At 33.9% G+C, this 13,875-nt stretch overlaps 1 protein-coding gene across 2 annotated transcripts in view; it reads left to right on the top strand.

The window, feature by feature from the left end:
- Positions 1 to 13,875, top strand: part of HSPA4L (heat shock protein family A (Hsp70) member 4 like) — a 49,400-nt gene that overhangs the window by 31,471 nt on the left and 4,054 nt on the right. For both annotated transcript variants that reach the window (XM_069493192.1, XM_069493191.1), the window contains 4 exons: positions 5,681 to 5,818; positions 8,121 to 8,246; positions 8,598 to 8,705; positions 11,860 to 11,979. In XM_069493192.1, the coding sequence (XP_069349293.1) occupies positions 5,681 to 5,818; positions 8,121 to 8,246; positions 8,598 to 8,705; positions 11,860 to 11,979 (492 nt within the window). The remainder of the gene's footprint in view (positions 1 to 5,680; positions 5,819 to 8,120; positions 8,247 to 8,597; positions 8,706 to 11,859; positions 11,980 to 13,875) is intronic.

Genomic DNA, 13,875 nt, shown 5'->3' on the forward strand with positions numbered 1-13,875 from the left:
AGAGTGAGACTCTGTCTCAAAAAAAAAAAAAAAAAGATAAATGACTTATTGAAAGAATTATTTTAATAAGACAATTATTGCCAATCAAAAAGAAGGGAGAGACCCTGCCCCAATCACCTTGATGAATGTGGTTAGAACTCTAAGCTATCATCTACAACAGATTTTTCTAACCTGCTCAGAATTTAATCTACAAGGTTAGTTGTATAGATTTTTTTTTAGAGGTTATAAAGATTGAGTTTTGAATACTTGGCTCTAAAGTTATTTCTAGTCTGAAATCTGTTTTTCTAAATCTTTTATTTTACCCAGTTTGTAAAATTTTAATTGTTGAACAGCTTTATTAATGTATAGTTTACATATCATGCAATTCACTCATTTAAGTGTATAATTCACTTTTTTTTTTTTAGTATATTCATAGAGTTGTGCAACTATCATCACAATTTTAGAACATTTCGTCACCCTGAAAAGAAGCCCTATACCTATAGCCATAAATCCCTAAATAGCAATAAATCCCTATTTACTCTCAACCCTCTACCTGCTGGCCCTAGGCAACCACTAAGCTGCTTTCTGTTTCTGTAGATTTGCCTATTCTGGACATTTCATATAAATACAGTTAAATAGTATGTAGTTCTTTGTGACTGGCTTCTTTCACTAAGCATAATGTTTTCGGGGTTCATCCAGGTCATAGGATGTATCAGTATTTCATTCCTTTTTATGGCCTAATAATATTGCATTGTATGAATACATACCACATTTTATTTATCTGTTTATCAATTGATAGACATTTGAGCTATTTCTACTTTTTAACTATTAACAATGCTGTTATAAACAATCATGTACAAGTTTTGATGTGGGTGTGTGTATTTTCATTGTTCTCGGACATATACATAGGAATGGAATTGCTGGGTCGTATGGTATCTCTATGCTTATCATTTTGAGGAACCTCTCAGCTGTTTCCAAAATGGCTGCAACGTTTTAGAATCCTGCCAGCAACATATGAGGATTCTATTTTCTCCACATCCTCACCAACACTTGTTATTTTCTGTTCTTTTTTTTATTATAGCCATCATAGTGGGTATGAAGTAGCAATTCATTGCAGTTTTGATTTGCATTTCCAACCCAATATTTTTATATAGAAATTAGGATTTAGGATATACAAAATATAAAATACTATCAGTATTAAAGTAGTATTTTTAAATAAACTATAGTAGATTGTAATAATTTTGAGTTTATTTTTTTGTTTTACCTTTTAAATCTAACCTCTTAAGCTAACTTCAAATGGAAGTCAAAAGAAAGCAGGGGTAGCTATAATATTTTCAGATAACATAAGCTTTAAAATAGCAAAAGTAAAAAAGGACAAAGGTGGCCACTATATAATGGTGAAAGGGAAGATCCGACAAGAATAATTAACAATTTTTAATATTTATGCACCCAACTCAGGAGCACCCAGTGACATAAAGCAAACCTTATCTGATCTAAATAGCATGATAAACAATAATGCCATAATAGCAGGGGGCTTCAACACCCAGCTGAATGAACTGGACAGATCTTCCAAACAGAAAATAAGCAAAGAATTAATGGACTTAAATAGAGCTCTAGAACAAAAGGGTCTGACAGATCTCTACAGAACATTCCACCCAAAAAAAGCTGAATATAAATTCTTCTCATCAGCCCATGGAATTTTCTCCAAAACTGATCACATACTGGGCCACAAATCAGACCTCAACAAATTAAAAACATAGAAATTATACCGTGTATCTCCTCTGATCATAGTGGTATAAAATTAGAGTTCAATTCCAACAGAAATACTCAGCACCCCACAAAGTCACGGAGATTAAACAATCTATTGTTGAATAACTATTGGGTCAAAGAGGAAATACAGAAGGAAATCAAGAGTTTCTTCGAACTAAATGATAATGGAGACACAAGTTATCAAAACCTGTGGTATACACAAAAGCATGCCTGAGAGGAAAACTAATAGCAATAAATGCTCACATCCAAAAAACAGAAAGCTCAAAAATCGACAATCTAATAAGCAATCTCAAGGAATTGGAAAAGGAAGAGCAAACCAATTCCAAACCTAGTAGAAGAAAAGAAATAACTAAGATCAAAGCAAAACTAAATGAAATTGAGAACAAGAGAATTATATGGAGATAAAACCAAAAGCTGGTTTTTCAAAAAGATAAACAAAATTGACAGCCCTCTTGCCAGATTGACAAGAATTCAAAGGGAAAGGACTCTAATAAACTCAATTAGAAATGCAAACGGAGAGGTCACAACAGACACCACGGAAATACAAAACATCATTTTTGATTACTATGAAAACCTCTGTGCCCAAAAGCTACATAATGAGGAAATGGACAAATTCCTGGAAACATACAACCTCCCTAAGTTCCCCCAGGAGGTTGCAGAATTTCTGAACAGACCATTCTCTACCTTGAAAATTGGAGCAGCAATTAAAAACCTCCCAAAACCAAAAAGTCCCAGACCCGATGGCTACACTTCAGAGTTTTACCAAACATACAAAGAAGAACTCATACCTGTACTACAGAAATTATTCCACAATATTGAGAAAGATGGTATCCTCCCTAACTCATTCTGTGAAGCCATTATCACCTTGATACGAAAGCCAGGAAAGGACACAACAAAAAAAGAAAACTACAGACCAAATCCCTTATGAATATAAATGCAAAAATCCTCAACAAAATTTTAGCAAATTGAATTCAGCAGCCCATCAAAAAAATAATTCACCCTGACCAGGTGGGTTTATTCCAGGGATGCAAGGCTGGTTCAACATACGTAAATCTATGAATGCAATTTGCCTCATAAATGAAATCAAGAACAAAGACCATATGATTCTCTCAATAGATGCAGAAAAAGCATTTGACAAAGTCCCGCACACTTTTATGGTAAAAACTCTGAACAACATAGGCATAGATGGGTCATACCTTAAAATTACCAAATCCATTTATGACAAACCCATGGCCAATATCATATTGAATGGGGAAAAATTGAAACCATTCCCACTTAGAACCAGAACCAGACAAGGTTGCCCACTATCTCCACTTCTGTTCAACATAGTGCTGGAAGTCCTTGCTAGAGCAATTAGACAAGAGAGGGATATTAAGGGCATCCTGATGATGGGGGCAGATGAGATCAAACTCACGCTGTTTGCTGATGATATGATATTATATCTAGAAAACTCCAAGGACTCAACCAAAAGACTCCTAGAATTGATAAATGAATTCAGTAAAGTCTCAGGATACAAAATCAATGCACACAAATCAGCGACATTCATATACGCCAATAACAGTCAAGCCGAATTTCAAATCAAAGTCGCAATACCTTTTACAATAGCCTCAAAGAAAATTAAATATCTAGGAATATATTTAATGAAACATGTGAGAGCCATATACAGGGAGAACTATGAGACGCTAAGAAAAGAAATTGTAGAAGATATAAAGGTAGATGGAAAAAATCTACCTTGCTCATGGATTGGTAGAATCAATATTGTTAAAATGTCCGTACTACCTAAAGTGATCTACAGAATTAATGTAATCCCTATCAAAGTACCATCATCATTCTTTACAGATCTAGAAAAAATAATTCTATGCTTTGTATTGAGCCAGAGAAGAGCTTGTATAGCCAAAGCAATCTTAAGTAAAAAGAACATACTGGGAGGTATCAATCTACCAGACTTCAAGTTGTACTACAAGGGTATAGTAACTAAAACAGCATGGTACTGGCACCAGAATAGAGACATAGACCTTTAGGACAGGACTGAGAATCTGGAGATGAAACCATCTGCATATGGTAATCTAATCTTTGACAAAGCAGACAGAAATACACACTGGGGAAAAGAATCTCTTTTCAATAAATGGTGCTGGGAAAACTGGATCCCCACCTCTCACCTCTCACAAAAATCAATTCAAGATGGATAACAGACTTAAACCTAAGGCTTCAAACCTTAAGAATTCTAGAAGATGATGTTGGGAAAACCCTTTCAGGCATTGGCCTAAGCAAAGAATTTTTGAGGAAGACCCCCAAAACAATCACAGCAGCAAAAAAATAAATAAATGGGACCTGATCAAATTAAAAAGCTTTTGCACAGCCAAGGAAACTATCATTAGAGCGAATAGACAGCCTACAGAATGGGAGAAAATATTTGCTCTCTACACATCCGATAAAGGGCTGATAACAAGAATCTATCTAGAACTTAAAAAGATCTACAAGAAAAAGTCAAACGACCCCATCAGTAAATGGGCAAAGGACATGAACAGAAACTTTTCAAAAGAAGACAGAATAATGACCAGCAAACATATAAAAAAAAATGCTCAACATCTCTAATCATTAGAGAAATGCAAATCAAAACCACAATGAGATATCACCTAATCCCAATGAGGTTGACCTCTATCAAAAAATCCCAAAACAACAAATGCTGGCAAGGATGTGGAGAGACAGGAACACTGTTACACTGCTGGTGGGACTGCAAATTGGTGCAACTTCTGTGGAAAAGAATCTGGAGATACCTCAAAGAGCTAAAAATAGAAATACCATTCGATCCAGCAATAGCACTATTAGGCATCTACCCAAAAGAGCAAAAGACATTCTATAATAAAGACATCTGCACCCAAATGTTTATGGCAGCACAATTCACTATTGCAAGGATGTGGAAACAACCCAAGTGCCCGTCAATTCATGAGTGGATTATTAAAATTTGGTATATGTATACAATGGAATATTACTCAATTGCAAGAAACGACAGTGATCTAGCACCTCTTATATTTTCCTGGATTGAGTTTCAGCCCATTATCCATGGTGAGGTATCACAAGATCAGAGGAATAGCCTCCACATATACTCGCCATCGAATTGGCACTAACTGATCAACACTAAGGTGCTCACACTGTAATATTCTCCAGGGATTAGGGGTTTGGGAGCGGTGAACTCATAACTAGTGGACACAGTGAGCATTGTAGAGGGGAAGGACATGCCTCTAAACCTCTCTTGGGTGAGGCAAATACATAAAATGTAACCAAAAGATATTTGTACTTCTGTGCTTATTGCAGCATTATTCACTATAGCTAAAATATGGAGTCAACTTAAGTGTTTATCAAGGGATGAATGGATAAAGAAAATGTAGTACATATACACAATGGAATATTAGCCATGAAAAAGAAGGAAATTTTGTCATTTGCAGAAACATGGATGGAACTGGAGGACATTATTTTAAGTGAAATAAACCAGGCACAGAAAGACAAATATTGCATTTTCACACTCATATATGGGAACTAAAAAAAATTGATCTCATGGAGGTAGTGAATAGAATGGTGGCTACTGGAGGTTGGTAAGGGTGGTGGGAAGGGGTAATGAAGAGGTGTTGGTTAATGGGTAATACTGTTAAATAGAGGGAAAAAGTTCTAGTGTTCAATAGTGCAATAGGGCAACTATAGTTAATAATTTATTATATTTCAAAATAGCTAGAAGTTTTCAAATGTTCCCAACATAAAGCAATGATAAATGTTTGAGGTGAATCATGTTCCAATTACCCTGATTTGATCATAATACATTGTATGCTTGTATCAAAATATAACATGTAGTCCATGAATATGTACAATTACTATGTTATAATAAAAAATAAAAATAAAGAGAAATTTGCTCTTTTCTTTTGCATTTCTTTTACAGTCAGTTCCCTCAGATAAACATGAACGATTAAATCAGAGTATTAAAAAAGGAAAAGTCAAGAGTATTGATCTACCTATCCAGAGTAGCCTATGTAGACAACTGGGCCAAGATCTTCTCAACAGCTACATTGAAAATGAGGTATGTAAATCTGAGTTGATATTGAAATAGTATATTCTGAAATTTTGTAGAAGTTGATGATTATCTCTAAAATTTCAGGAACTAGTCCATAACTCCTAAGGAATTATATATTATTGAACTACTTTACTTTTGATAAAATACTGAGCTACATTAATATCATACGTACAGTGTAGCTTTCATCTTAGTTATATGAAAACATGGATTATCTACTCTATAGGGAAAGGCTTTTCTGAGACTAATGATTCTTACCCTCTTTTATTCTATTTTAACAGTAATACCCAGCAGACATGATACAAGGAAGTATTAGTTGCTCCCATCTTCTGCTATGTTGCCCTTAAAGATTCAAAGTCTCTATTCAGAATGTTCAAAGGTTCAATTCTGTATTTAAAATGTTTTCTGACTTCCATTAAACATTGTTTAAAATCTGTTGTCATTCTTGACATTTTCTTACATGTTCTTGTCTATTTACATGTTTAATTTTACAATCTCTTGAGGAAATGAGTTTTATTTCCCAGTAGCTGTGTAAGAAGTAATTTATAGTTTTAAAATTTACACTTAAGTGGTGGCTCCTAATTTCTAAAAACTTAGCTAGCATTAAAAGAGGTCAGTCTTCTTTGAAGTGTCCCATATTCTACCATCTGCTGTACATTACTGTATCAAGAGATTTTGACTTTACAGTGCTTGCTTTTTTTAGTACCTACATATATCACCTATTCCTTAATTATTAAAGGCTGTATTTTATATGAAGCAAGCATTCCTGGAGATCTTGAATAATTCAGAATTTTTATGTCTTACGACTAATTTTCTCAAAGGAATTAATTATAGGGAAGCACAGTTACAGCAAATTTTTTGTGTGAGATTTTTCTTAATTTTTGAATGTTTCACTATTTTAGATTCACAAATATCAATGCATAAGTTTATGCTTAAAATACCATTTTATTAAAGTATAAAGTTTGTCCAACTATTGTAGTCTTCAGAGTCTTTGCTTTTGATCACAATTGTAATTTTTGTTAACATCTTTAAACACTTTGATATCTTATTTGATCCTCAAAACAAACCTATGAAGTGTAGATTCTGTTAGAAATCTACATTTTACATATGAGGAAACTGAGACTCAACAAGTAGACTATCACCCAGGGCCAAAGAGTAACCTCTGAATTTGGATCTCGGTGATCAGTTTCCAAAGCTCAACATCACAATCACTATATTATATCCCCTCCCAAGGCTAACGTTTATTCAGCACCAGTTATGTGCTAGGCACTGTACTAAATATTTTACATGAATTGTGTCAATCTTTTTAACAGCCCTATGAAGAAGATAGAATTATGTTCTCTGTTTTAGGATAAGAAAACTGAGGTTAGGTGACTTTCTTGCTATCTCCAGCTAGTAAATGGAGAACCTAGGATTTGAACTTGAGTATGTATTTTGTTTTATTTTTTAACAGCTTTATTGAAATATAATTAATTCACATACATACAATTCACCCACTTAAAGTCAGTTCAGTGGGTTTTGGTATATTACATTATTAATGTTTTTAAATTGTAAAAAATATATTTAACGTAAAATTTAGCATTTTAACCATTTTTAAATGTACAAGTCAGTGGCATTAATTACATTCACGGTGTTGTGCATCCATCATAACTATCTTTTTTCAAAACTTTATCACCACAAACAGAAACTCTGTAATAACTCATCATTCCTCCCTTCTCCCAGTCCCCAGTAAATTCTAATCTACTTTCTGTCCCTATGAATTTGCCTAGTCTAGATAATTCATGTAAGTGGAATTACACAATACTCATCCTTTTATGTCATTGTGTATTTTTCTTGGCATAACAGTTTTAAGGTTCGCCCATGTTTTAGCATGTATCAGAACTTCATTCTTTTTAAGACTGAATAACATTACATTGTGTGTTTATGCATTTTGTTTATGCATTCATCTCTTAGTGCACATTTGGGTTCTACTTTTTGGCTATTAATAATGCGACAGTGAAAATTGGCATACAAATATCTTTCAAGTCTCTGCTTTCAATTCCTTTGTGTATATCCCTAGGAGTAAAATTACAATTCTATGTTTAGCTTTTTAAGGAACCACCAAACTGTTTCCTATAGTGGCTGTAGCATTTTACATTCCCACCAGCAGTGTATGATGATTTCAATTTCTCCACTTTTTCATGAGCACTTATTTTCCATTTTTTTGCTGTTATCATCCTAGTGAATGTGAAGTATTTATCTCACTGTGGTTTTGATTTGCATTTCCCTAATGCATATTCTTATATCAACTAATCTGAAACTTTTTGAATAGGGAAAGATGATTATGCAGGATAAGCTAGAGAAAGAAAGAAATGATGCTAAGAATGCTGTTGAAGAATATGTATATGATTTTAGAGACAAGCTGGGCACTGTCTATGAGAAATTTATCACTCCAGAAGTAAGTCTAAATTTTCTAACTTTTTATGAGAACTATTTAAATAGTTACTTGAGCATGCTAGTACAAGCTACAGAAATAAGTATACCAGATTTGTTGTTGTTATCAATCTTGGGCCCATATGGGGATGGTTCCTAGTTATTTTTCCAAATTGCAGAAGTATGGGAAAAAACATGTTTATGTATAAGAAGTCAGAAAAATCTAAAATTTAATGTTTATAGTTTAAAAATATGTCTTTCCTTGATGACTTTTATTTCTAAGGAAAGTTTTTTTTTTAATTGTTTTTTCTCTTTGATAACTGGCTCCAAACTAAGGAAAGTATTTTTAATTAGTACCTCTTAAATGTGTAACTAGGACTTGGGTAAACTATCTTCAGTATTGGAAGACACAGAGAATTGGCTTTATGAAGAAGGAGAGGATCAACCTAAACAAGTTTACGTAGATAAGCTTCAAGAACTAAAGGTAAATTTTTCAAAGTCTATGTTAATGTTGAATAAATCATTAAATTTTCCTAAAAATTCTAAGAGCACAGTGTATGTCTTTTTATTAATTTTATTTTTTTGTTGACAGAGAAAAATTGTATATATTTATGGTGTATGACATGTTTTCATAATATGTACACATTATGGAATGGTTAAGGCAAACTATTAAATATTTAACATGTGCATTATCTCACATACTTATTTTTTTGGGTGTGAAAACACTTAAAATCTACTCTCTTAGCAGTTTTCAAATATATATTATTAACTGTAGTGAACATGATGTACAGTAGATCTCTTGAACTTATTCTTCCTATCTGAAATTTTGTGTCTTTTAACCAATATCTCCCCAGCCTTTGGTAGTTACTCTCTGCTTCTGTGAGTTCAATTTTTTTAGATTCAGCCTATAAGTGAGATCATATATTTCACTTAAGATAATATCCTCCAGGTTCATCCAGGTTGTCCCAAATGATAGGATCTCCTTTTTTAAGGCTGAACAGTATTCCGTTGTGTGTAGATACCACATTTTCTTTATCTGTTATTTCATGGATGGACACTAAGATTGATTCTATATTTTAGCTATTTTGCATAATGTTGCTGTGAACATGGGAGTGCAGATATCTATTTGGCATAGTGATTTTATTTCCTTTAGATGTATAATCAGTAGTGAGATTGCTGGATCTATATATGTTTTTAATAAGTATGTGAAAAATTACTAAGAGATACGTAAGAGGAAATGTTCTAATTTTAAAAACATTTTGAGAGGTGAGCAGTGCCACTTGATAATTGAAATCAAATAATGTATAATCATAATTTTATAGTACTCAGATACAAATGTTTAAGAGATGATCAGAGTGTTACTTTTATCCAAGCTATGTATTCCTGGGATGTCTTTAAGAAGTGATGAAATTATCAGCTTGACTCTTCTTATCCATTAGAGGAGTCACCCCTTCCTGTGTTTCTGTCGCCTTCACTGTTGTGATGTTGGGAAATAATACCACACTGGCCTGTTGTGTTTTCACAGTGCAATTCATGTGGACACCAGACTAGCCAAGGACTTCAAAAATAGCACCCCTGCTCTTGAAGTTGAATGTCCTTTCACAAAGAAATAAGGAGACTTGGCCATAAGGTTTCCTTTTTCTGGGTCAACAGTATGATTTTTAAGGAAAGACCAGTATTAACTCCCTTCTCCATGTTTACTACCCAACCCTCTCCGACCTGAAAAAATATCCTTAAGAGATTAGAAGTTTATATTTAAAGGATGCAGGAAAATTTCAGTCATTCCTTATTAAATTATGGGTCACAGCAGTGCTTTAATATGCATATTAGTTACCGGAGCTCTTACTGAAATGCAGATTCTGATTCAGTGGATATGAAGTGGGCCCACAATTCTGCAAGTGAAGGTGGTGCTGCTGAATCATTCTTTGAAAAGCAAGAGATTCACAGATGCTAAGTGATGACATTAAAAAGGATTTTTATTTATTTATTTATTTTATTTATTTTTTTTTTTTTGAGACAGAGTCTCACTCTGTTGCCCAGGCTAGAGTGAGTGCCGTGGCGTCAGCGTAGCTCACAGCAACCTCAAACTCCTGAGCTCAAGGGATCTTCCTGTCTCAGCCTCCCGAGTAGCTGGGACTACAGGCATGTGCCACCATGCCCGGCTAATTTTTTCTATATATATTTTTAGCTGTCTATATAATTTCTTTCTATTTTTAGTAGAGATGGGGTCTCGCTCTTGCTCAGGCTGGTCTCGAACTCCTGAGCTCAAATGATCCGCCCACCTCGGCCTCCCAGAGTGCTAGGATTACAGGCATGAGCCACCACGCCCGGCCTAAAAAGGATTTTTAGAATATGAAAAAAGGCAGCCCTTTGAGACTTGGGACAGGTGGAAGGGAGGGTGTGCAAAAGAAGTTAAAAGTAAAAGAAGTTAATATTTTGCAAAAAATTATCTTCATGCCAATAAATTATTTCCAAAGGAAATAATTAGAAACCAACTAGAAACCTAAGTTTATGATAACAAAATTAAGCTTTACCATATTTTATCTTGATGGGTTTTACTCCTCATCTCCCTAAGAGAAATGTACATATTTTAAGCCTTGGGAATTGCCAAGTAGCCAAGGCCAATAGAAATAACTGAAAATCCCAGGAGCTCCTAAACATGGATTCTTTTGCCTCCAATATATAAGTAGCCATAGAAGTGAATGTTAGAGTTTTCATAGGTTTTACTTTTCTTTTTTGAGATGGCCTTTAAAAATTAAAAATGTAATACTTCACTTTCAAAAACATTTAAACAATAAAAAATATAATGTAAATAGACCAAATGCAATATGGTATCCTGGAATAGATCAAAGTGAAATCTGGATAAAGACGAGTTCAGTTAATAGTAATGCACCAGTGTTGGTTGCTTAGTCTTGACAAATGTACCGTCAGATGTTAACATTAGAGGAAAGCAGTGAGAAGTGTCTGGTGCTCTCTCTCTCTGTTATGCCCTTTTCATTTTTCTGCAAATCTAAAATTATTCTATATAATGTGATTCTTATTTACATATATAAAAGGATTTAAAAGAAAGTAGTTATTTCATCCTTCTAATGTGCTCCCCTTCCCAGAGTTACAGTGCCTGTTTTAACATTTGGAAACTCCCAATCCAAGCACCTGGAGGAGGAAAACTCTACACTTATAATAGAGTACCCATTTTAATCTAATTATATTAAATATAACTAATACTCAGTAGATATTAACTATCAGGAAGTCTCAGTAATTATGTTGCATATAAAGAGTTATATTAAACCAAGTCTCAAATCCATAATTCTGTATGCAGTATAGTTCTTGTGGTTTTGTTACTTTAATTTGTAAAGTTTTAACACCAAGCTTTTAAGGGATTAGAGTTTTGACTTGGACTTTGGATTTGAGAAGAATCAAGAGGTAACTAGTTGAGAAAAAGATTAGGCAGAAGTTAGGCATTGTTGTGTAGGATTGAGAAAATACTGGAACTCACTTCCATGTAGGAAAGTAAGAGGGGACATTTCTTAATCTGGCCATCTTTTCTTCCTATTCATCATCTTGTAAGAGCCAAATAAAGTTGTTTTCTGCTAAAACTCAGATAATTTTTCTTTTAAAAATGTTTCTTACATTAACAGAAATATGGCCAGCCTATTCAAATGAAGTACATGGAACATGAAGAGAGACCAAAAGCTTTAAATGACTTGGGAAAAAAGATCCAACTTGTCATGAAAGTGATAGAAGCATACAGAAACAAGGTATTGAATTCATAAAGCCAGTTGGTAATGATGGCACATGTGTGGCACATGGAAAGGGTGGGGTAAATCCAAGGGTTCTCAGCTGCAAAGCTGCAGCAATTGTTGCTACCAAATTCCAGAGACTCTGTGTACTTAAAACTTTTTATTAGAGAATTATCAGTAAAGGATTCTGATATCTTTAAAATACAATATAGGTATGTGGCTTTTATCTTTTAGAATTATCTTTTAGAATTCCCTGAAACTACATTATATGTTAATCCAGTTACCCAAATCCATTGTTTTCTTCTTAGAAATTTCATTTTTGTGTTTTTCATATATGAAAACAGGTCTTGGACGTTTTTTTATTACGAGCCTCTTTGCAACTAGACTCTGCTATCCTTTATTTTGTTCCTTGGCTGCTTTTTCTTTTAGCTGCTTTTTGTCTTCTTGTCCCTTGGTTATCTATAATCCTGTATATCTTTCATTCTTTTAGAGACATACTCAAATCTATATTACCTTAACTGTAATACAGGCTATTTTTATTTTATTCTTTTATTTTGTATTTCAGCATATTACGAGAGTATAGATGTTTAGGTTACATATATTGTCTTTGCCCCACCCAAGTCAGAGCTTCAATTGTGTCCATCCCCCAGACGATGCGCACCACACCCATTAGGTGTGAATATACGCATCCTCTCCTCCCCCCTCCCACCTGCCCTATACCCGATGAATGTTGCTACTATATGTGCGCGTAAGTGTTGATCAGTTAATACCAATTTGATGGTGAGTACATGTGTTGCTTGTTTTTCCATTGTGATACTTCACTTAGTAGAATGGGCTCCAGCTCTATACAGGATAATACAAGAGGTACTAGATCACCATTGTTTTTTGTGGCTGAGTAGAACTCCATGGTATACATATACCACATTTTATTAATCCACTCATGTATTGATGGGCACTTGGGTTGTTTCCACGTCCTTGCAATTGTGAATTGTGCTGCTATAAACATTTTAGTGCGGATGTCTTTTTTTATAGAATGTCTTTTGTCCTTTGGGTAGATGCACAGTAATGGGATTTGTAATACAGTCTTTAAGCCTCAAATATATAGTTATATAGGTGATAACTCCATTTGGATTTAACATTAAAATCTGACAAAACTAGACTTACTGGTTTTTTCCTCTAAAGCAGGTGTTAGCAGACTTTTTCTTTAAAGATATGAATAGTATTTTAGGCTTTGCAGTTCTTACTGTGTCTATACTGCTGTTTGCCATTGTAGTGCAAATGCACAGACAATATGAAAACAAATGGACATGGCTGTGTTACAAAAAATTTTATGAAAAAATATAGTCAGCTGGTTGGATTTTGGCCCATGGCACAAGTTGGCTGATCCCTAATCTAAGTAAATATTCACTGTAGTCCCCCAGTTTTTATCATTGATGCATTAATGAGCAGAAAGATTCAGGCATGGGTTATCATAGCAATTAGCTTACATTTGTCAAGCCCTTGGTGAATTTTAAGCACTTTATATGGACTATCTCATTTTATTCTCACCAGGATATAGCCTATAAAAAAGTTAATACTATTATCTTCATTTTACTTATAAGAAAACTGAAATGCTTAAGCACTTTATTTGACAAGTTGTTAATGATGGAGTCAGGATTCAAACCTAATTGATCTGACATTAGCATACAAACTCTGAACCAACTGTATTGCTTTCCACTACACAATGTGGAAAGGGGTTACTTATTTTAGAAATAAGAGATTTATGAGTTTTGTAAAACAAAAATTACAACCCAACCAATCTAAAAGAAAAATCCAGATACTGATTGTGAGAACATGCCTGGTAATATCAGTGTTCAAATTGTTCTTTTAGGCACAAATAGAATGTAACGATAATGGAAAAGTTGGAAGGAACAA

The sequence above is a fragment of the Eulemur rufifrons genome, chromosome 18 (assembly GCF_041146395.1).
Source record: "Eulemur rufifrons isolate Redbay chromosome 18, OSU_ERuf_1, whole genome shotgun sequence".
Lineage (NCBI taxonomy): Eukaryota > Metazoa > Chordata > Mammalia > Primates > Lemuridae > Eulemur > Eulemur rufifrons.